At 43.6% G+C, this 23001-nt stretch overlaps 1 protein-coding gene across 1 annotated transcript in view; it reads right to left on the minus strand.

Annotated features, from left to right (window-relative positions):
* Positions 1-23001, minus strand: part of preb (prolactin regulatory element binding) — a 145311-nt gene that overhangs the window by 12547 nt on the left and 109763 nt on the right. Inside the window, exons 6-7 of the mRNA XM_041208720.1 lie at positions 18671-18844; positions 17947-18019 (exon numbers count right to left, since the gene is read on the minus strand). Of these exons, the coding sequence (XP_041064654.1) occupies positions 17947-18019; positions 18671-18844 (247 nt within the window). The remainder of the gene's footprint in view (positions 1-17946; positions 18020-18670; positions 18845-23001) is intronic.

The following is a 23001-nucleotide window of genomic DNA, read 5'->3' on the forward strand; positions in this document are numbered from 1 at the left end:
AATGATTCATTTTGTTAGGAAGAATATGGAGGCACAATATAAAATTGAGGGTATAATCCTGAAGTGGTTGCAGGAACAGAAGGGCCTGGATGTATATGTGCATAAATCATTGAAAGTGGCAGGACAGGTTGAGAGCACTGTTAATAAATCATACGGCATCTTGGCTTCATCAGTGGGAGAATAGAGTACAAAAGCAAGGAAGTTATGTTAAATCTATATAAAACGCTGGTTCAGCCTCAGCTGGAGTACTGCGTTCAGTTCTGGGCACCACACTTTAGGAAGGATGCGAAGGCATTAGAGAGCATGCAGAAAAGATTCATAAGAATAGTTCCAGGATGAGGAACTTTGTTATGCAGATATACTGGAGAAATTAGGACTATTTTCCTTGGAGAAGAGAAGGTTGAGAGGAGACTTGATAAAGGTATTCAAAATCATGAGGGGCCTGGAGAGGGTACATGGGGACGCAGTGTTCTCATTGGTGGAAGGATCAAGGACCAGAGGGCACGAAGGAACGTAGGAACGTAGGACTTAGTAGGCCACCTGCCCCTTCTAGCCTGCTCTCCTATTTGATAAGTAGCTACAAATCAGGGAGGGAAGAACTTGGGAAAATTAATCATCAGAAAAGTGGTACTGTGCAAATTGTCGGAGCTGTGGGCTGACAAATGCCCAGGTCCTGATGGACTTCATCCTAGGGCCTTAAAAGAAAGGGCTAGTGAGATAGTTGATGCATTGGTTTAATCTTCCAAAACTCCCCAGATTTGGGGAAGGTCCCATTAGACTGGAAAATAGCAATTGCAACTCCACTATTCAAAAAGGGAGATAGAAAGCAGTAAACTACAGGCCAGTTAGCTTAGCATATGTCGTAGGGAAAATATTCGACGCTATTTTAAAGAAGTTATAGCAGGGCAGTTGGATAAGTTCAAGGTAAACAGGCAGAGTAACATGGTTTTGTAAAAGGGAAATTATGTTTAACCAATTTATTGGAGTTCTTTGAGGAAGTAACATGAGCTGTGGATAAAGGGGAACCGGTGGATGTGCTGTACTTGGATTCCCAGAAGGCATTTGATAAAGTGCCACGTCAGACATTATTGCGTAAAATAAAAAGCTTATGGTTTAGGGGGTAACACTGTCATGGATAGAAGATTGGCTGGCTATGGAGAGTAGGCATAAATGGGTCTTTTTCTGGTTGACAGGATGTGACAAGTGCTGTGCCACAGGGATCAGTGCAGGGACGTCAACTGTTTACAATTTATATAAATGACTTGGATGAAGGGATGGATGGGACGGTCGCCAAATTTGCTGATGACACAGATAGGTAGGAAAGTAAGTTGTGAAGAGGACATAAGGAGGCTACAAAAAGATATAGATAAGTTAAGTGAGTGGGCAAAGATCTGGCAAATGGAGTATAATGTGGGAAAATGTGAAAATGACCATTTTGGCAGGAAGAATAAAAGAGAAGCAAATTATTTAAATGGTGAGAGATTGCAGAGCTCTGAGATGCAGAGAGATCTGGGTGTCTTAGTGCATGAATCGCAAAAGGTTAGTATGCAGGTACAGTAAGTAATGAAGAAAGCTAATAGAATGTTATAATTTCTTGTGAGGGGAATTGAATACAAAAGTAGGGAGGTTATACTTCAGTTATACAGAGCACTAGTGAGATCACATCTGAAGTACTGTGTACAGTATTGGTCATCTTATTTAAGGATGTAAATGCATTGGGAGTAGTTCAGAGAAGGCTTACCGGACCATACCTGGAATGGGTGGGTTGGCTTGTGAGGAAAGGCTGGGCAGATTAGGCTGTATCTACTGGCATTTAGAAAAGAGGAGACTTAATTGAAACCTTTATGATCCTGAGGGGTCTTGACAGGGTGGATGTGGAGAGGATGTTTCCTCTTGAGAGAGAATCTAGAACTAGGGGGTCATTATTTAAAAATAGGGGGTTACCCATTTAAGACAGAGGTGAGGAGAAACTTTTAACCTAGAGGGTCGTGAGTCTTTGGAACTGTTCCTGAAAAAGCGGTGGAAGCAGGGTCTTTGAAAATCTTTAAGGCAGAGATGGGTAGGTTCTAGGTAAGCAAGGGGTGGGGGCAGGGGGAGGTATGATAAGTTATTAGGGGTAGGTGGGATGCAGATTTGAGGTTATTATCAGATCAGCAATGATCTTATTGAATGATGGAGCAGGCTCAAGGGGTCAAATGGCCCACTCCTGCTCCTTGCTCCTATGTTTGTGTTATGGCTGATCCGACTGTGGTCTCAACTCCACTTTCCTGTCTGTTCCCACATAATCCTCGACTCCCTTGTATGTATGAACATGCGAACTAGGAGCAGGAGTAGGCCATTCGGCCCCTCAAGCCTGCTCCACCATCCAATAAGATCATGGCTGATCTAATTGTAACCTCAACCCCACATTCCTGCCTACCCCCGACAACCTTTCACCCCCTGGTTAAACAAGAATCTATCCAGCTCTGCCTTAAAAATATTCAAAGGCTCTGCTTCCACCGCCTTTTGAGGAAGAGAGTTCCAAAGATTCACAAACCTGAGAAAAAGTTTCTCTCATCTCTGCCCTTTTGAAAGCCTCTGTTGACCTGCCTCCACCTCACTCTTAGGCAGTGCATATCAGGTCCTAACCACTTGCTGTGTGAAAAACTGTTCCTCATGTCGCCATTGCTTCTCTTGCCGGTTACCTTAAATCTGTGCCTTACTTTTGGCAGATCGAGTTTAATGTGGGAAAATGTGGACTTGGCAGGAAGAATAGAAAAGCAGTATACTAATTAAATGTAGAGAGATTGCAGAATTCAGTGGTACAGAGGGATCTGGGTGTCCTGGTACATGAATCACAAAAGGTTAGTGTGCAGGTACAGCAAGTGATTAGGAAGGCAAATGGAACGTTGGTGTTTATTGCAAGAGGAATGGAATATAAAAATAAGTAAGTTTTACCACAGTCGCACAGGGCATCGGTAAGACCAAATCTGGAGCACTATGTCCCCTAGTTCAAGAATCCCCCACTAGTGGAAACATCACCTCAGCATCCACCCTGTCAAGCCCACTCAGAATATTGCACGTTTCAATAAGATCACCCCTCATTCTTCTAAACTCTAATGGATAAAGGTCTAATCTGTTTACCCGTTCTTGATAAGTCAACCCCTTCATCCCAGGAATCAGCCTAGTAAATCTCCTTTGAATAGCTTTCAATGCCAGTATATCCTTTCTTAAATACAGGGACCAAAACTGTACACAGTATTCCAGCTGTGGCCTCACCAACGCCCTGTACAGTTGTAACACGTCTTCCCTATTTTTAAACTCCAACCCCCAGCAATACAGGCCAAAATTCCATTTGCCTTCTTAATTACTTGCTGCACCTGTTTGATAACTTTTGTGTTTCATGCACAAGAACAGCCAGATCCCTCTGTGCTGCACTATTTTGGAGTCTCTCTCCAATTAAATAATAGTCTGCCTTTTGATACTTCCTGCCAAAGTGCATGACCTCACACTTTCCTATATTAAACTCCATCTACCAAGTTTTTGCCCAATCACTCAACCCATCTATACCCCATGCAGATTTCTTATGCCCTCAGCACTACATGGCCTCCCACCATTTTTGTATTGTCAGCAAATCTGGATACATCACACTCTGCCCCCTCCTCCAAATCATTAACATAGATAGCAAATAATTGAGACCCTAGGACTGATCCTTGCAGCACTCCACTATTTACGTCTTTCCAACCTGAAAAAGACCCATTAATCCTGACTCTCTGTCTCGTGTGTGTTAACCAATCCTCAGTCCATACCATGAGCTCCTATCTTGAGCAATAATGTGGCACCTTGTCGAATGCGTTCTGGAAATCCAAATATACTACATCTATCGGTTCCCTTTTATCAACTCTGCTTGTTTGGTCGAGGGGGCATGAGGACTCGAAACGTCAACTCTTTTCTTCTCCGCCGATGCTGCCAGACCTGCTGAGTTTTTCCAGGTAATTCTGTTTTTGTTCTGCTTGTTATATCCTCAAAGAACACTAGCAAATTTGTCAAACATGATTTCCATTTCACAAATGGAAATATTGATTCTGTTTGATTGAGTTAAGCTTTTCTCTATGTCCTGCTATTTCTTCCTTGATAATGGACTCCAGCATTTTCCCAACAACAGATGTTAGGCTGACTGGCCTATAGTTTCCTGCTTTTTGTCTCCCTCCCTTCTTGAACAGGGGCGTCACATTAGCAGTTTTCCAATCCACTGGGACCCTCCCGGGATCCAGTGAGTTCTGGAATATTTTGACCAATGCCTCCACTATCTCTGCAGCAACTTCCTTTAAAACCCTTGGGTGCAGACCATCAGGTCCTGGTGACTTGTCTGCCTTTAGGCCCATTAGTTTGTCAAATACTTTGTCCCTCGTGATAGAGACTGTTTCCTCCCATTAGCTCCTTGCTTATCTGATATCTTTGGAATGTTTATAGTGTCCTCCACTGTGAAGACTGATGTAAAATATTGATTTAAATTATCTGCCATTTCCCGGTTCCCTGTTATCAATTCTCCAGCTGAATCCTCCAAAGGTCCCACGCTCATTTTAGCTACTCTCTCTCTTTTTATAAACCCATAGATGGTCTTGCTGTTTGTTTTTATATTTCTTGCCAATTTACTTTCATAATCAATTTTCTCCCTCTTTATTAGCTTTTTAGTCATTCGCTGCGGGTTCCTAAAAATATTCCCAATCCTCTGGCCTACCACTAGTTTTCATCACTTTGTATGCCTTAGTTTTTGACTGGATACTCTCCTTGACCACCTTTGTTAACCACGGGTGTTTCATCCTTCTCATCAAGTCCTTCTTTTTGACCGGGATAAATTTTTGCTGAGCATTATGAAATATCTGCTTAAATGTCTGTTCATCCACTGACCTTCCCCTTAGTCTATTTTCCCAGCCCGCTTGACGACTCTTTCTTCATACCTTTGTAATTGCCCTTAGCCCTTATTTAAGTTGAGGACACTGGTTTGAGACGTAAGTTGCTCACCCTCAAACTGAATTTGAAATTCTACCATGTTGTGATCTCTACCCCCTAGAGGATCCTTAACTATGAGATCTCTTATTAATCCCACCTCATTACACATTACTCGATCTAAAATAGCCTGTTCCCGGGTAAATTCTGCAATGTATTGCTCTAAGAAACAATCCCAGATACACTCTACAAATATGTCTTCCATGTTACCCCTGCCAATCTGATTTGTCCAGTCAATATGCAGATTAAAATCACCATGACAATTGTAGCACCCTTCTTACACACCTTCATTATTTATCAATTGATACTTTGTCCTGCAAGGAGGCAACTCTTCGGGGCCTATGGACGACTCCCACCCGTGACTTTGTCCCCTTGTTATTCCTTATTTCCACCCAAACTGATTCCACATCACGTTCTATTGCACCCATATCACTGCTCACCACCACACTGATACCTTCTTTTTATTAGCAAAGCTACCCCACCTCCATTTCATTTATGCCTATTTTTTCTGGAATGTCGAATACCCTTGAAAATCGAGTTCCCAGTCTTGGTCACCCTGCAACCACGTCTCTGTAATAGCTATCAAGTCATATTCATTTATTTCTATTTGTGCCATCAACTCATCTATCTTATTACAAATGCTTCCTGTTTTCAGATAAAGAGCCTTAAGCTTTGATTTTTTACCATTATTACTCATTCTGTTTCTGACTTCTGCTGCACTCTTCTGCTTATATTATCTGGCCCTTCTTGTCACACTTTGATTATCGTTTGCCTCTTCACTACCCTGTACCTCTGCTCTCTCATTTTTTTTGATTTTTTAAACTTCCCTTCAATTGACCCCCACCCACCCCCTCCCCCACCCCCACAACAACTAATTAGTTTAAAGTCCTATCTACAACTTGTCATACGATTTGTCAGGTCCCAGCATGGTCCAAATGAAGCCCGTCCCAGTGGACCAGCTCTCTCCTTCCCCAGTACTGGTGCCAGAGCCCCATGAATCAGAACCCATTTCTCTCACACCAATCTTTGAGCCACGCATTTACCTCTCTAAACTTATTTACCCCACGCCAATTTGCACGTGGGTCAGGTAGTGATCTGGACATTATCGCCTTTGTAGTTCTGCTTTCAATTTTAGTCCTGAGCTGCTCATACTCCCCCTATTTGAATGTTGCTCTGTACCACGGTGCTGTGGTTAGTTCACTCATTCCCCCCTGCAGGTTGCACCCTCATCCACACCGGGAGCAAGAATCTCGTACCTATTGGACAAGGGCAGTGGCTGAAGCTCCTTCAAAGCTAAATTCTGGTTCCCCATACCTGCCTTACTCGCAGTCACACCCTCTTGTCCCTGACCATGGTCTAAATTGGAAAATGTCCAAGTAACTCTCCCCCTCCCTGATGTGTCGCAGTATCTGCAGATCAGACTCCAGCTCATCAACTCTGAGCTGAAGTTCCTTGAGCAGCCAACACTTGCTGCAGGTGTGGTCACCATGGATCGCACCAGCGTGCACCAGAGACATGGAAGAGCTACCCCAGCTCTCCACACTGTTTTAAACTGAACTTCTGCTCACTGCTCGCTGTTTTAAATTGAACTCCCGGCTCTCCCCTCGCTGTTTTAAACTGAACTCCCGGCTCTCCTCGCTATTTTAAACTGAACTCCCGGCTCTCTCCTTGCTGTTTTAAAAAAAATTCTCCTCATCTCTATTCTAAAAGGGTGACACCTAATTTTAAAACAGTGCCCCCTAGTTCTGGGCTCACCCGCAAGAGGCAACATCCTTTCCACGTCCACCTCGCTCAGGATCTTGTAAACTTCAATCAAATTGCCCTTCAACCTTCTAAACTCCAGTGGAAACAAGCCCAGTCTGTCCAACCTTTCCTCATAAGACAATCCACTCATTCCAATCTAGTAAACCACCTCTGAACCACCTCCAATGCATTTACATCCTTCCTTAAATAAGGAGACCAAAACTGCACACAGTATTCGAGATGTGGTCTCAACAATGCCCTGTATAACTGAAGCATAGCATCCTTACTTTTATAACAAAAACAGAATTACCTGGAAAAACTCAGCAGGTCTGGCAGCATCGGCGGAGAAGAAAAGAGTTGACGTTTCGAGTCCTCATGACCCTTCGACAGAACTTGAGTTCGAGTCCAGGAAAGAGCTGAAATATAAGCTGGTTTAAGGTGTGTGTGTGGGGGGCGGAGAGATAGAGAGACAGAGAGGTGGAGGGGGTTGGTGTGGTTGTAGCGACAAACAAGCAGTGATAGAAGCAGATCATCAAAAGATGTCAACAACAATAGTACAATAGAACACATAGGTGTTAAAGTTAAAGTTGGTGATATTATCTAAACGAATGTGCTAATTAAGAATGGATGGTAGGGCACTCAAGGTATAGCTCTAGTGGGTTTTTTTTTTATATAATGGAAATAGGTGGGAAAAGGAAAATCTTTATAATTTATTGGGAAAAAAAAAGAAGGGGGAAACAGAAAGGGGGTGGGGATGGGGGAGGGGACTCACGACCTAAAGTTGTTGAATTCAATATTCAGTCCGGAAGGCTGTAAAGTCCCTAGTCGGAAGATGAGGTGTTGTTCCTCCAGTTTGCGTTGGGCTTCACTGGAACAATGCAGCAAGCCAAGGACAGACATGTGGGCAAGAGAGCAGGGTGGAGTGTTAAAATGGCAAGCGACAGGGAGGTTTGGGTCATTCTTGCGGACAGACCGCAGGTGTTCTGCAAAGCGGTCGCCCAGTTTACGTTTGGTCTCTCCAATGTAGAGGAGACCACATTGGGAGCAACGAATGCAGTAGACTAAGTTGGGGGAAATGCAAGTGAAATGCTGCTTCACTTGAAAGGAGTGTTTGGGTCCTTGGACGGTGAGGAGAGAGGAAGTGAAGGGGCAGGTGTTGCATCTTTTGCGTGGGCAAGGGGTTGTGCCATAGGAGGGGGTTGAGGAGTAGGGGGTGATGGAGGAGTGGACCAGGGTGTCCCGGAGGGAGCGATCCCTACGGAATGCCGATAAGGGGGGTGAAGGGAAGATGTGTTTGGTAGTGGCATCATGCTGGAGTTGGCGGAAATGGCGGAGGATGATCCTTTGAATGCGGAGGCTGGTGGGGTGATAAGTGAGGACAAGGGGGACCCTATCATGTTTCTGGGAGGGAGGAGAAGGAGTGAGGGCGGATGCGCGGGAGATGGGCCGGACACGGTTGAGGGCCCTGTCAACGACCGTGGGTGGAAAACCTCGGTTAAGGAAGAAGGAGGACATGTCAGAGGAACTGTTTTTGAATGTAGCATCATCGGAACAGATGCGACGGAGGCGAAGGAACTGAGAGAATGGGATGGAGTCCTTACAGGAAGTGGGGTGTGAGGAGCTGTAGTCGAGATAGCTGTGGGTGTCGGTGGGTTTGTAATGGATATTGGTGGACAGTCTATCACCAGAGATTGAGACAGAGAGGTCAAGGAAGGGAAGGGAAGTGTCAGAGATGGACCACGTGAAAATGATGGAGGGGTGGAGATTGGAAGCAAAATTAATAAATTTTTCCAAGTCCTGACGAGAGCATGAAGCAGCACCGAAATAATCATCGATGTACCGGAGAAAGAGTTGTGGAAGGGGGCCGGAGTAGGACTGCAACAAGGAATGTTCCACATACCCCATAAAGAGACAGGCATAGCTGGGGCCCATGCGGGTACCCATAGCCACACCTTTTATTTGGAGGAAGTGAGAGGAGTTGAAGGAGAAATTGTTCAGCGTGAGAACAAGTTCAGCCAGACGGAGGAGAGTAGTGGTGGATGGGGATTGTTCGGGCCTCTGTTCGAGGAAGAAGCTATTTTATCCTTCGGCTCATCCGACGCCTCAACAAGAAACTTTTTCTCTTTCTTTCAAGTGCTAAGGAACGCAAGCTCCAACAACTCATCGACACCAACACCCATCTAGGACCCTCTACCCCTGCCCGTCCCTCCGTCCCCACCCCATCTTCCAATCCCAGCCCCAGCCGTGTATTCACTATACCCCCTGACCTTCCCCTCTCTGATGCTGAGCGTTCAGTGCTCAGCAAAGGACTTAGTTTCATACCCTTACGCCCTCACCTCAATGAATTTCGGGCTCGGCATGATACTGAACTCTTCTTCCGCCGTCTTCGTCTCCGGGCTCACTTCTTTGGGCAGGAGTCCTCTCCAAGTTCAACGGATCCTTTTACCCATCTTCAATATTCTCCCTCCACCTGGACCCCTCCCTCTGGATTCTTACCTTCTCTCGATCTTTTCATTGAGAACTGTCGGCGCGACATTAGTCGTCTCAATTTCTCTGCTCCTCTCACCCATTCTAACCTGTCTCTCTCTGAACTTACTGCACTCCATTCTCTCAGGTCCAACCCTGACATTGTCATCAAACCCGCTGACAAGGGTGGTGCTGTTGTTGTCTGGCGCACTGACCTCTACCACGCGGAGGCTGAGCGTCAACTCGCAGACACTTCCTCCTACCTCTCCCTGGACCATGACCCCACCACTGAACATCAAGCCATTGTTTCCAGGACTGTCACTGACCTCATCTCCTCTGGGGATCTCCCTCCCACAGCTTCCAACCTGATAGTTGCCCAACCTCGGACGGCCCGCTTCTATCTCCTACCCAAAATCCACAAACAGAACTGCCCCGGTAGACCGATCGTCTCAGCTTGCTCCTGCCCCACAGAACTCATTTCTCGTTATCTTGACTCCCTTCTCTCTCCCCTTGTCCAGTCCCTTCCCACCTACATCCGTGATTCCTCTGACACCTTACGTCACATCAACAATTTCCAGTTCCCTGGCCCCTACCGCTTCCTCTTCACCATGGACGTCCAATCCCTCTACACCTCCATCCCCCACCAGGATGGTCTGAGGGCCCTTAGCTTCTTCCTCGAACAGAGGCCCGAACAATCCCCATCCACCACTACTCTCCTCCGTCTGGCTGAACTTGTTCTCACGCTGAACAATTTCTCCTTCAACTCCTCTCACTTCCTCCAAATAAAAGGTGTGGCTATGGGTACCCGCATGGGCCCCAGCTATGCCTGTCTCTTTATGGGGTATGTGGAACATTCCTTGTTGCAGTCCTACTCCGGCCCCCTTCCACAACTCTTTCTCCGGTACATCGATGATTATTTCGGTGCTGCTTCATGCTCTCGTCAGGACTTGGAAAAATTTATTAATTTTGCTTCCAATCTCCACCCCTCCATCATTTTCACGTGGTCCATCTCTGACACTTCCCTTCCCTTCCTTGACCTCTCTGTCTCAATCTCTGGTGATAGACTGTCCACCAATATCCATTACAAACCCACCGACACCCACAGCTATCTCGACTACAGCTCCTCACACCCCACTTCCTGTAAGGACTCCATCCCATTCTCTCAGTTCCTTCGCCTCCGTCGCATCTGTTCCGATGATGCTACATTCAAAAACAGTTCCTCTGACATGTCCTCCTTCTTCCTTAACCGAGGTTTTCCACCCACGGTCGTTGACAGGGCCCTCAACCGTGTCCGGCCCATCTCCCGCGCATCCGCCCTCACTCCTTCTCCTCCCTCCCAGAAACATGATAGGGTCCCCCTTGTCCTCACTTATCACCCCACCAGCCTCCGCATTCAAAGGATCATCCTCCGCCATTTCCGCCAACTCCAGCATGATGCCACTACCAAACACATCTTCCCTTCACCCCCCTTATCGGCATTCCGTAGGGATCGCTCCCTCCGGGACACCCTGGTCCACTCCTCCATCACCCCCTACTCCTCAACCCCCTCCTATGGCACAACCCCTTGCCCACGCAAAAGATGCAACACCTGCCCCTTCACTTCCTCTCTCCTCACCGTCCAAGGACCCAAACACTCCTTTCAAGTGAAGCAGCATTTCACTTGCATTTCCCCCAACTTAGTCTACTGCATTCGTTGCTCCCAATGTGGTCTCCTCTACATTGGAGAGACCAAACGTAAACTGGGCGACCGCTTTGCAGAACACCTGCGGTCTGTCCGCAAGAATGACCCAAACCTCCCTGTCGCTTGCCATTTTAACACTCCACCCTGCTCTCTTGCCCACATGTCTGTCCTTGGCTTGCTGCATTGTTCCAGTGAAGCCCAACGCAAACTGGAGGAACAACACCTCATCTTCCGACTAGGGACTTTACAGCCTTCCGGACTGAATATTGAATTCAACAACTTTAGGTCGTGAGTCCCCTCCCCCATCCCCACCCCCTTTCTGTTTCCCCCTTCTTTTTTTTTCCCAATAAATTATAAAGATTTTCCTTTTCCCACCTATTTCCATTATATAAAAAAAAAACCCACTAGAGCTATACCTTGAGTGCCCTACCATCCATTCTTAATTAGCACATTCGTTTAGATAATATCACCAACTTTAACTTTAACACCTATGTGTTCTATTGTACTATTGTTGTTGACATCTTTTGATGATCTGCTTCTATCACTGCTTGTTTGTCGCTACAACCACACCAACCCCCTCCACCTCTCTGTCTCTCTATCTCTCCGCCCCCCACACACACACCTTAAACCAGCTTATATTTCAGCTCTTTCCTGGACTCGAACTCAAGTTCTGTCGAAGGGTCATGAGGACTCGAAACGTCAACTCTTTTCTTCTCCGCCGATGCTGCCAGACCTGCTGAGTTTTTCCAGGTAATTCTGTTTTTGTTTTGGATTTCCAGCATCCGCAGTTTTTTTGTTTTTATCCTTACTTTTATGTTCAATCCCTCTCGTAATAAAGGATAGCATCCATTAGCCTTAATAACTTGCTGTACCTGCGTACTAACTTTTTGTGACTCATTACGGGAACATCAAGATCCCTCTGCACCTCAGAATTATGCAGCCTTTCTCCATTTAAGTAATACTCTGCTACTTTGTTCTTCCTGCCAAACTGAACAACTGCACATTATCCCACATTAATCTCCATTTGCCAGATCTTTCCCACTAACTCAACCTATCTATATTTGTCTGCAATCTCATGTCCTCTTCCCAACATACTTTCTTACCTATCTTTGTGTCATCTGCAAATTTAGTTACCATATCTTCGCTCCCCTTATCTAAGTCACTGATGTAAACTGTAACAAGTTGAGGCCCCAGCACAGACCCCCGTGGGACTCCACTCATCACATCCTGACAATCCGAAAAAGACCTATTTATGCCTACTCTCTGCTTTCTGCCAGCCAGCCAATCTCCTATCCATGCTAATATGTTACCCCCTACACCATGTGCTTTTATTTTCCGTAATAACCTTTGATGTGGCACCTTATCAAATGCCTTCTGGAAATCCAAGTTCAGTACATTTACAGGCTCTCCTTTATCCAGAGCACATGTTACTTCTTCAAAAAAACTCCAATAAATTGGTTAAACATGACTTCCCTTTCACAAAACCATGCTGACTCTTCCCGATTGCCTTGAGTTTTTCTAAGTGCTCAGCTATAACCTCCTTAATGATCGATTCTAACAACTTCCCCATGACAGACATCAAGCTAACTGACCTATAGTTTCCTGTTTTCTGCCTCCCACCCTTCTTGAATAGAGGGGTTATATTTACTACTTTCCAGTTTGATGGAACCTTTCCAGAAACTAGTGAATTTTGGAAAATTAACACCAGCGCATCAATTACCTCATTAGCCACCTCCTTTAAGACCCTAGGATGTAGTCCATCGGGATCCGGAGACTTGCCAGCCCGCAGCTCCATCAATTTACTCAGTACCATTTCTCTAGTGGTTTCAATTTCACTAAGTTTCCCACTCCCTCTCACCTCCTGATTTGCAGCTATTACTGGAATGTTTTTTGTATCCTCTATAGTGAAGACAGAAGCAAAATAATTGTTCATTTCTTCTGCCATTTCCTTATTATGTACTATTAACTCCCCACAGTCACTCTCTAGAGGACCAACACTTTTCCTTATTAAATACCTGTAGAAACTCTTGCTATCCGTTTTTACATTTCTAGCTAGCTTCCTCTCATACACTAATTTCTTTCTCCTAGTTAACCCTTTAATCATTCTCTGCTATTCTTTATATTCTGACCAATCATCTGTCCTGTCACTCATCTTTGTGGAGTTGTATACTTTTTCCTCAAGTTTGATGCTTTTCTTAACTTCTTTAGTTAACCACGGATGGTGGGTCCTCCCCTTAGAATTTTTCTTTATAATAGGAATGTACTTATTCTGAATACTCTGAAATATCCCCTTAAATGTCTGCCACAGCTTCTCTATTGATCTATCCTCTAGCCTAGTTTCCCAGTTCACTTCAGCTAGCTCAGCTTTCATCCCCACATAGATGCCCTTATTTAAGTTTAAGATACTAGTCTCAGACCCACTCTTCTCCCTTTCAAACTGGATGTAAAATTCAGTCATATTGTGGCCACTGCTACCTAGGGATGTCTTTACTCTGAGGTCATTAATTAATCCTGTCACAATACCAGGTCTAATATAACTTGCTCTCTGGTTGGTTACATCTCTAATGGGGCACAACACACCACCGACAGCTTCCTGCATGACCCGAGTGGTTTTCTATCAGGGAAAGGTCAGACATGAAGGTGTTCTCAGCATACAGCTTGAGGTTGTGACTTGTGTGCTATTTAATGCCCAAATGGCAGGTGTGACATCAGGTTTACAAATTTGGAATGAGGTGGAGTATCTAGATGTTAGGCATGAGCTCTGAATGCCAAGGATTGCATCTGGATGAGTGATAGCAGAGTGGTGCATTGAGCAGTGATGAGGTTGGTAGTGTGGTGTGTTACTAAACTTAGACCCATTCTTCTCCCTCCCAAACCAGATGTAAAATTCAATCATATTGTGGTCACTGCTACCTAGGGGTGCCTTTACTCTGAGGTTATTAATTAATCCTCTCACATTACACAATACCAAGTTTAATGTAACCTGCTCTCTGGTTGGTTTCAGAACATGCTGGTCTAAGTAACTAGCTCGAAAGCATTCTAAGAACTCCTCATCCAGGCTACTACTATCAATCTGATTTTTCCAATTTGTATGTAGATTAAAATCACCCATGATTATTGCCATCCCTTTATCACTAGCAGGCACTATTTTCTCTTAAATATTTTGTCCTACATCGTGTTGACTGTTAGGGGGCCTGTAGACTACTCCCACTAGTGACTTCTTTCCCCTACTATTCCTCAACTCCACCCAAACCAATTCTACATCCTGATCTCCCGAACCAAGGTCATCTCTAACTATTGCACCAATGCCATCCTTGATTAACTATGCTACCCTCCACCTTTACCGAGCTTCCTATTCTTCTTGAATGTCATGTACCCCTCAATATTCAGGATCCAGTCTTTGTTGTCTTGCAGCCACGTCTCCATAATGGCTATCAGGTCATATTTATTTACTTCAATGTGGGTCATCAATTCATTCACTTTGTTATGAACGCTATGCACATTCAGATACCGAGCCTTCAAGCCTTGTTTTATTATTACCTTTGTGACATCTGGTCTTGACTGTTGATATATTGAGGTTTTTTTTCTCTCTATCACTTCCTGCCATTCTCTGACCCTCATTTCTCATATTACTATTTTGCTCTCCTGTCTTGACTCTACACCTTGAATTGCTACCTCTATCCAAGCTTGATCCCTCACCCCTGTTGTTTAGTTTAAAGCCCTCTCTACTTCCCTAGTTATGCGAATTGCAAGGGCACTTGTCCCAGCACGGTTCAGATGTAGACCGGCCCAACGGTACAGCCCCCACTTTCCCCAGTACTCATGCCAGTGCCCACAAACCGGGACCCACTTCTCCCACACTAGTCTTTTGAGCCACACAGTCATCTCTGTAATCTTATTTGCCTTATACAAATTTGTACAGACTCAGGTAATAATCCAGAGATTACCACCTTTGAGGTTCTGCTTCTTAATTTGGTACCTAGCTTCTCATACTGACTTTGCAGAACCTAATTCCCAGTTCTACCTATGTCATTGGTGTCTACATGAACCACGACAACTGGATCCTCCCCCTCCCACTGTAAGTTCCTCTCCAGCCCTGAGCAGATGTCCCGAACCCTGGCACCGGGCAGGCAACACAGCTTTCTGAACTCTCGCTCTTTGCTGCAGAGAATAGTGTCAATCCCCCTCACTATACTGTCTCCTGCTACCGCTACATTTCTTTTTGCTCCCCCATCTTGAACGGCTTCCTGTACCACAGTGCCATGGCCAGTCAGCTCGTCCACCTTGTTGACCTCGCTTTCATCCACACAGGTTGCGAGCATCTCAAACTGTTTTTGACAATTGCAAAGTCTGAGGTTCCTCCACTACTGTCTGCTCAGTCCCATTACCTGCATCACTCTCGATCACATCCTCCTGTCCCTCACTGCTGACCAAAACAGATGACCCTATTCTATGAGACATGACCATCCTTTGGAATAAAGTGTCCAGGTATTTCTGCAGTTTGGCTTCCCGATCAATAATCCTGATCCAGAATTTCTCAAGCTGCTTACACTCCTGCAGAGGTGTTTGTCATGGATCGTCTTGGCAGCTAAAAGCTCCCACATCTCACAGCTGCAACATAACACCTGTCCCGCCATTCTAACTTATGATATTTAGTTAATTTACTTTAATTACTTTCTTCCTATGTATGCTACAATTTACTGTGTTTATTGAATGCTAGTATCAATGACAACTAAAGGTTATATGTTTCTTAACTACATAGGTATGTGTTTTAGATATTTGTTTTAATTATTTTATTTTTATTTTTTTTTTAAATCTTTGTTTTATTTTAATTTTAAAGTTTTCAAGTTTTGGTTTTATTATTTTAAAGTTTTAGTTCTTTTTATGTATAGATCTATCTGAACTGGCCTGTCCTAAGCTGGTTTCTCTCACACTGTCCCTTAGACTGAGCCTTAACAGCCAATCAGCTTACTAGCTTCCTGTGACCTCACTGTTGCTTTTTTCTCCCAACCGCTGCCTCACAGCAGCTGAAACAGTAAAAGTGTAAAACCGTGCACTCCTCAGCTCCGCTCCAGCTCCCAGCAAGATAGGCGTCACTCGAATCCCCGGTCTGTATTATTGGCGCTCTTCAGCTCCTGACTGTCCCCTGCAGGTCCGCTCTGCTCCAACTCCCAGCAACTCCCAACACTAGAGCTGCCTGATTGACTGAAATAATCTTTCCTACTCCAATACATTCCCACCTTCAGATTGATCCATCTCTATTAACTTGCCACAATCTATACACATAGGCACATGCAGAACTCAAAGGTTGCAAAGTCTAAGCAATGTGCAGAAACAGTATCAGGACAGAGGAGACAGCCCCTTGCAGACAAAGGTTCCACCAGGACCATTTGGTGCCAGACCTCTTTACAGCCTTGGTCCAACATGGATAAAAATGCTACAGGTGAGGTGAGAGTGACTGCCTTTGACATCAAGGCAGCATTTGAGTGAGCGGCATGAAAGAGTCCTAGTAAAGTGAATTCAACAGGTATCAGGGGAAAAACTCTACATTCTGCTAGCTGGAGTCGCACCTAGCACAAAGGAAAATAGTTGTGCTTGTTGCAGGCCAATTAGCTCTGCCTTCTGGACCTGGTTGCAAGAGGTCCTCAGGGTGGTGTCCTAGTCCCAACCATCTTCAGCTGCTTCAATGACCTTTCCTCCAACATAAGGTTAGAAATTGGGAAGTGCACTGGTGAATGCACAACGTTCAGTACCATTCACAATTTTTCAAATGATGAAGCAGTCTGTGCCCACATGCAGAAAGACCTAGAGAACATTCAGGTTCAGGCTGATAGGCGGCAAACAACATTCGTACTATACAAGTGCCAGGCAATGGCCATTTCCAACAAGAGAGAATCTAACCATCTCTCCATGACATTCAATGGCATTACCATCGCTGAATTCCCCACGATCAATAGCTTAGGGGTTACCATTGACCAGAAACTGAACTGAATTCTATGGCCACAAAAGCAGATCATGGGCTGGGAATTCTTCAGCAAATTACTTACCTCCTGGCTCCCCGAAATCTGCTCACAATCTACCAGGCACAAGTCAGGAGTGTCTCCACTTGCAAGTGTCTCCACTTGCATGGCTAAATGCAGCTCCATCAACACTCAAAGAGTTTGACATCACGCAGAACAAAGCAGCCAATTCAATTGGTTCCCCATCCATCACTTCAAACATTCACTCCCTCCACCGTTGCACAGTGGAAGTAATGTGCACCATCTTCAAGGTGCACTACAACAAATGACTAGGCTCCTTTGACATCACCTCCCAAACCCATGACCTCCAACATCTAGAAGAACAAATACAGCAGATTCATGGGGAGGTGGGGGCATAGTGGTATCGTCACTGGACTGATAATCCAGAGACCCAGGGTAATGCTCTGGGGACCCAGGTTCGAATCCCACCAGGGTAAATGGTGGAAATTGAATTCAATAAAATCTAGAAGTAAAAGTCTAATGATGACCATGGAACCAGTGTTGATTGTTGTAAAAACCCATCTGGGTCACTTATGTCCTTTAGGGAAGGAAATCTGCCGTCCTTACCTGGTCTGGCCTACATGTGACTCCAGACCCACAGGAATGTGGTTGACTCTTAAAAATGCCCTCTGAACAAGGGCAATTAGGGATGGGCAATAAATGCTGGCCTTGCCAGCGAATAAGTGAAAAAAACACCACCACCAGTTCCTCATCAAGTCACACACCAGACTGATTTGAAACTATTTCACTATGACTTTTCTGTCACTGGGTCCAAAAAACTGCAATGCACTTTCTAACAGCACTATGGGTGTACCTATACTACGTGGACTGTAGTGGTACATGGCCTTCTCAACCACCTTCTCAAAGGCAAACAGAGATGGGCAATAAATGGTGCTCTAGCCAGCGACAACCACATCCCATGAAACAATAATAAAGTTAGAGATACCGATCATCACACAACACAGACACTGATAAGCACTGCACACAGACATTGACAACAACACAGCAATGTGATGCAGAAAGGCAGACAGAAAGTTGTGACATTACCTGGAGTGAGAATGCAATGTAGATAGCTACAGACCCAGTCACGGTGCCAAGCCCAATAAATGTCCCCAAGTCACTGTGAGAAGGAAAAGAACACCAAATGTAAGTGTAGAGAGCCATACAATCAGCGAGGCTAAGTGGAGAACAATTAAAATATGTGGTAAAAGCAATAACGAGAAACATCTAAACTAAAAGCAAAATATCGTGGATGCTGAAAATCTGAAATAAAAACAAAATGCTGGAGAGACTCAGCAGCTCTGGTGGCACCTGTGGAGAGAAATGTTTTGAGTCCAAAAATACCCTTTTTCAGAACTGCCAAGAGGCAAAACCGTGATGGGTTTAACGTTGTTGAGAAAGGGGAGAGGGTCAGGTAGAACAAAAATGGTCAGGGATAGTTTACAGGGTGGGAGAGATAAAATGACAAAGATGCTATGGAACAAAAGGCAAAGAGAGTGATAATGGTTGTGGTAAAGTCCAGAGTAAAGGTTAATGACAAAATAAAGGACAGCTCTGATAAAGCAAAAACACAAAACAGGAAGAAACAGAATAGCACTTGGCAAAAAAAAACACAAATCAAAATGGAGGACAGATTTCACAGTCTGAAGTTATTTTGCTTTTGTATTTGTATTTTATTGAAGTTGCATTCATCTGGCATTCTGCAAAACTGTGGACAAAACAGAAGTTAATCAATAACCTGACACATCCTTACCACATGACACAGCAGTACCTGAGTGACATTGCAGAGATCACCTCATTCCCACAATCTCGGGTGAGCAGTGGCAGGAAGTTCTTCCCATCCCATTTGCTGATGTAACACAGGAGAGGTTTGCACTCTCGTTTGTGTGGAATCTGCACTGTGTAGAGGCGGAAAGCATCCTTATCATCCTCAACCTTGCCAAACCTGCAAATGACAGGAAATCAATGAACGACACCAGAAACATGGCTGAACCGGGGACAACAAAAGAGGAGGATTTTGTTTTATTCTCTCATGAGATGAGAGCGTTGCCCATCTCTAATTGCCCTTGAGAAGGAAGTGGTAAGCCACCTTCTTGAACCATTGCAGTCCATCTGGTATAGGCACATCCACACTGCTATTGGGTAGTTCAAGGATTTTGACCCAGCAGTGATATTGTCCTTGCAGTATCCAGTGCCTTCAGCCATTTCTTGATATCACAGAGTGAAATGAATTGGCTGAAGGTTGCCATCTGTGATGCTGGGGACCTCAGGAGGAGGCCAAGATGGATTATTCACTCAACACTTCCGGCTGAGGATGCTGCCAATATAGCAGTAAAAAAGGAGGCAGTAGCTATATTTGATAGGGTAAAAAGAGATAAAGGGGTGGCACTCAAAAGATTGGCAGTCATCCAAATGGAAAAGTCAAGTAGCACCTTGAGCCTGTCCCTCCATTCACTGAGATCATGGCTGATCTCCATCTTAATTTCACCCACTTGCTTTGGCTCCACCTTATTTTATATCCTGGATTAGCAAAAAATTAATCGCTTTTAGAATTAAAATGATTAATTGAGTGAGCATCTACTGCCTTTTGAGGGAATATTCCACACTCCTACTATCCTGTGTGAAGGATATCCTGTCCCAACTTCTCTCCTGAATGGTCAAGTTCTGTTTGGAAGCTTATGCCCCGTTGCCCTAGACTCCTTCCATCAGCAAAGAAAAACTCTATCTACAGTAGCAATTCCTTTCAAAACCCTAAAGATTACAATCAAGTCGCCCCATAATCTTCTTTATTCTAGGGAATTCCAGCTTAATTAATCTAATCTTAACTCATAAATTAACCCTTGAAACTGATATTCTACACAGCATCCCTCCAAGGTCAATCTGTCCTTTTAAAGTTGCTGTGTCCAGAACTGTACAGTGCTCAAGGTGTGTTCTAATGAAAGGTTTATATAGCTGCAGCAAAACTCTTATCCCTTTATATTCTCTGCCTCTAGCTATAAAGGCTAATGTTCCATTAGCCTTTTTGAATTTTTTTATATTTATATATCTGACCACTACATTTTAGTGATCTTTGTAATGTTGACCCCTAAATCTCTTTGGACCTCCACTGTTCCTAGCTTTTCACCACTTAAATAATACTCAGGTCTATCTTTGATCAAAAATGACCTCCCGATTACCTGCAATGAAATCTATCTGCTATAGTTTAACCCACTCATTTGATCTATTAGTCCTTCTTTGTAAGTTTATGCCCCTGTCTACACTATTTACTATATCATCAATCTGTGTCATCCACAAACTTGGCAAGTGTCTCTTTATTGAATTAACTCATTATTAAATATGGTGAAAAGTTGAGGTCCTTGTGAGACACCAGTAATCACTTGGTTCCAATTTAAGTACAGATCTTTATCTGTCTTCCACCAACTAACCAGCCTCCTAACCAGATCAATAATCTGCCTTCAGTTCAATAACCTTTAATTTTAGTAAACATTCTCTTTTGTGGAACTGTCATGAAGAGATATTAATGGCTATAATGTTATTGGAAATTATTTTTCAAAGAGAACTGTAGTGGGGTCTGTGTCTATGTGTGTGTCTTAATTGGATTAAAACCAGCTAGTCTGGGTACTTTGATGTACAGTAGTTTGTGATATTAATTGGGTAAATAGTAAGGGTGATAGAAGGTAAAGTGTAAATTTGCATTTGTTGAATAATGCATTCAAGAATGGGAGTAAAATCTTGCACCTAGCTGGGAGACACCAAGCAATGTGTTCATATCACTAATAAAATTAGTGGGATGAAACTGTTATTGTTAGAAGATGTGACTTTTTTTATGCCATGGAAAATTTATATTCAAAGGAAAAGCTAGGTATAAACAGAAAGGAGTTTGCGTGTCAGAGGCATTTGAGATCCAACCAGCCTGTAAGTGCCAGCTTATTTGCTGCTTGTGGTTTCCCTGTTACCTGACATGTGTGACATGTTCTACAGAACTTGGCTATATCCCTATACAATCCGGCCAAAAAAAAACCTCTACCTTTTCCTGTTTTCTTAATTACTAAATAAGCCCCCATTGGAATTTCATGAGCAAACCTCAGCATCTCATTTCTATACCCAACTGGGATAACAATCTGATGCACCTCCCTTCAGCTTTCATTTGCTCCGGCCTCCATTTTCTCATTAAAATATAACACTTAAGGTAATAACATACTGGAATACATTTTGCTTCAGTTTCTGAATAAGCTGCCTGATGTAACTGTTTTAATTGCAAATCACTTTTCTGTAACTCCACTAAACTCCTTAAGTTAAACACTTCAGCTGAATTGTCCCGTGGTCTTTCTTCCTAAACAATGTTATCAAACAGTGCCAGCTAAATGGATTTTGACACATCTGCCTACCCTTCTTGTTTCAACCTATGATCTCTTGTGTGATCTCATTAAGACACAATCTGGAAACAATCCAGGGTGCTCTCTCTGTAACACCTCTGTTGAAACCACTTCTACAGGCTGCTCAACTACCCTAGGCATCACCCAAATCTATGACCCAGCTATATCATTACCCAGAATAAATTGAACCCTTGCAATGGGAAATTTTTCCACTACTCCAACAATCACCTCACCTGTTTTCCATTTACTCTTTAAATTTATCTTCAACAAGGGGATAGGCTTAGCATCTTCATGAGCCCCATTTATTATCACCTGCTCCTGCAATACTCCCTCTGAACAAATGTCACGATCTCACAACATTAAGGATTGACTAGCCCCTGTGTCTCTTAAAATTTTAACATCTTTACCTACTCCACCCTGTACACATGGAAAGACATTCCCTTCACATACAAAGTGTGTGAAATCTTTAAACATTTCTGCAACTTGTTCCTCTTCTCTTGGGTAAATTGTGAACACATTCCTACTTCTTTACCTATCACTGATTCTTCCTGTTCTACCTGTACATAAACCACTGGTTTTTCCTATGCCTGAACCACAGAACCCACAGTACTTTTACTTTCAGAACTTTTCTGCACCCCAATAATTCTAACAGATTTTCTCAGTAATTTCCAACACACTGACTCCGTATGCCCACTTTATCCCAATTTTCAAATGTCACTCCTATTCTCAGCACCTTTTTTATTCTGAGAAAAAACTTTCTGGGAATTTCCAGCTACTCCTTCTCTTCCTTGACTACCCACCTTCATTTCACCTTCCCACTTTCTATCCTTTTTGGAATTAAAAGGGTGACGAGAAAAAGGTTTAGCTCTATGCACTAACTCATAATCATCAGTTATCTCTGCTGCTTGTCTTACCATTTGAACCCTATTTTCCTCCACATGAGTTCTCACTACCGAAGGAATTGAATCTCTAAATTCTTCCAAAAGAATTACCTCTCAAGGAACTGCATATGTTGTCGCTATTTTAAACACCCACATTCACCGGTCAAAATTACTTTCTTTTACTCTCTCAAACTCAATATAAGTTTGCTCAGGCTGTTTTCTCATATTCCTAAATTTCTGTCCGTATGCCTCAGGAACCAACTCAAATGCACTCAAAATAGCCTTTTTCACCACACCATAATTGTCATGAAGAGACATTAGGTATATAATATTATTGAAAATTATTTTTAAATTTGACTTGCAGTTTAGGTGTGTGGCTTAATTGGATTAAAGCAGCTAGCCTGGGTGCTTTGATGTATAGTAGCTTTGAGATGTTAATTAGATAAACGTAAGGATAGAAGGTAAAGAGTACACTTGCATTTGGAGAATAAACCATTCAAAAGAATGGGCAAAATCTTGCACCTAGCTGGGAGACACCAAGCCATTTGTTTACACTACTAATAAAATTGGTGGAATGAAAGGATTATTGTTAGGAGAGGTAAAATTTTTTTAAAAACCTAGTAATGTAATGGAAATTTTACACTCAAAGGGAAAGCTAGGTATAAACTGAAAAGAGTTTGTGTTTGTGAAGCAGAGGCATTTTAGGTTTAACCAGCCTGTAAGGCTACAACTGTGTCTGAAAAGGGACCAAGCTGCATGGGGCCTGATTTTGAATTCGTAAGGTCAAATGTGCCTTGCCTGGTGTCTGTTTAAAGTCTATGGGTTATTGATGCCTTGGTGAAGAT

The sequence above is a fragment of the Carcharodon carcharias genome, chromosome 2 (genome assembly GCF_017639515.1).
Source record: "Carcharodon carcharias isolate sCarCar2 chromosome 2, sCarCar2.pri, whole genome shotgun sequence".
Lineage (NCBI taxonomy): Eukaryota > Metazoa > Chordata > Chondrichthyes > Lamniformes > Lamnidae > Carcharodon > Carcharodon carcharias.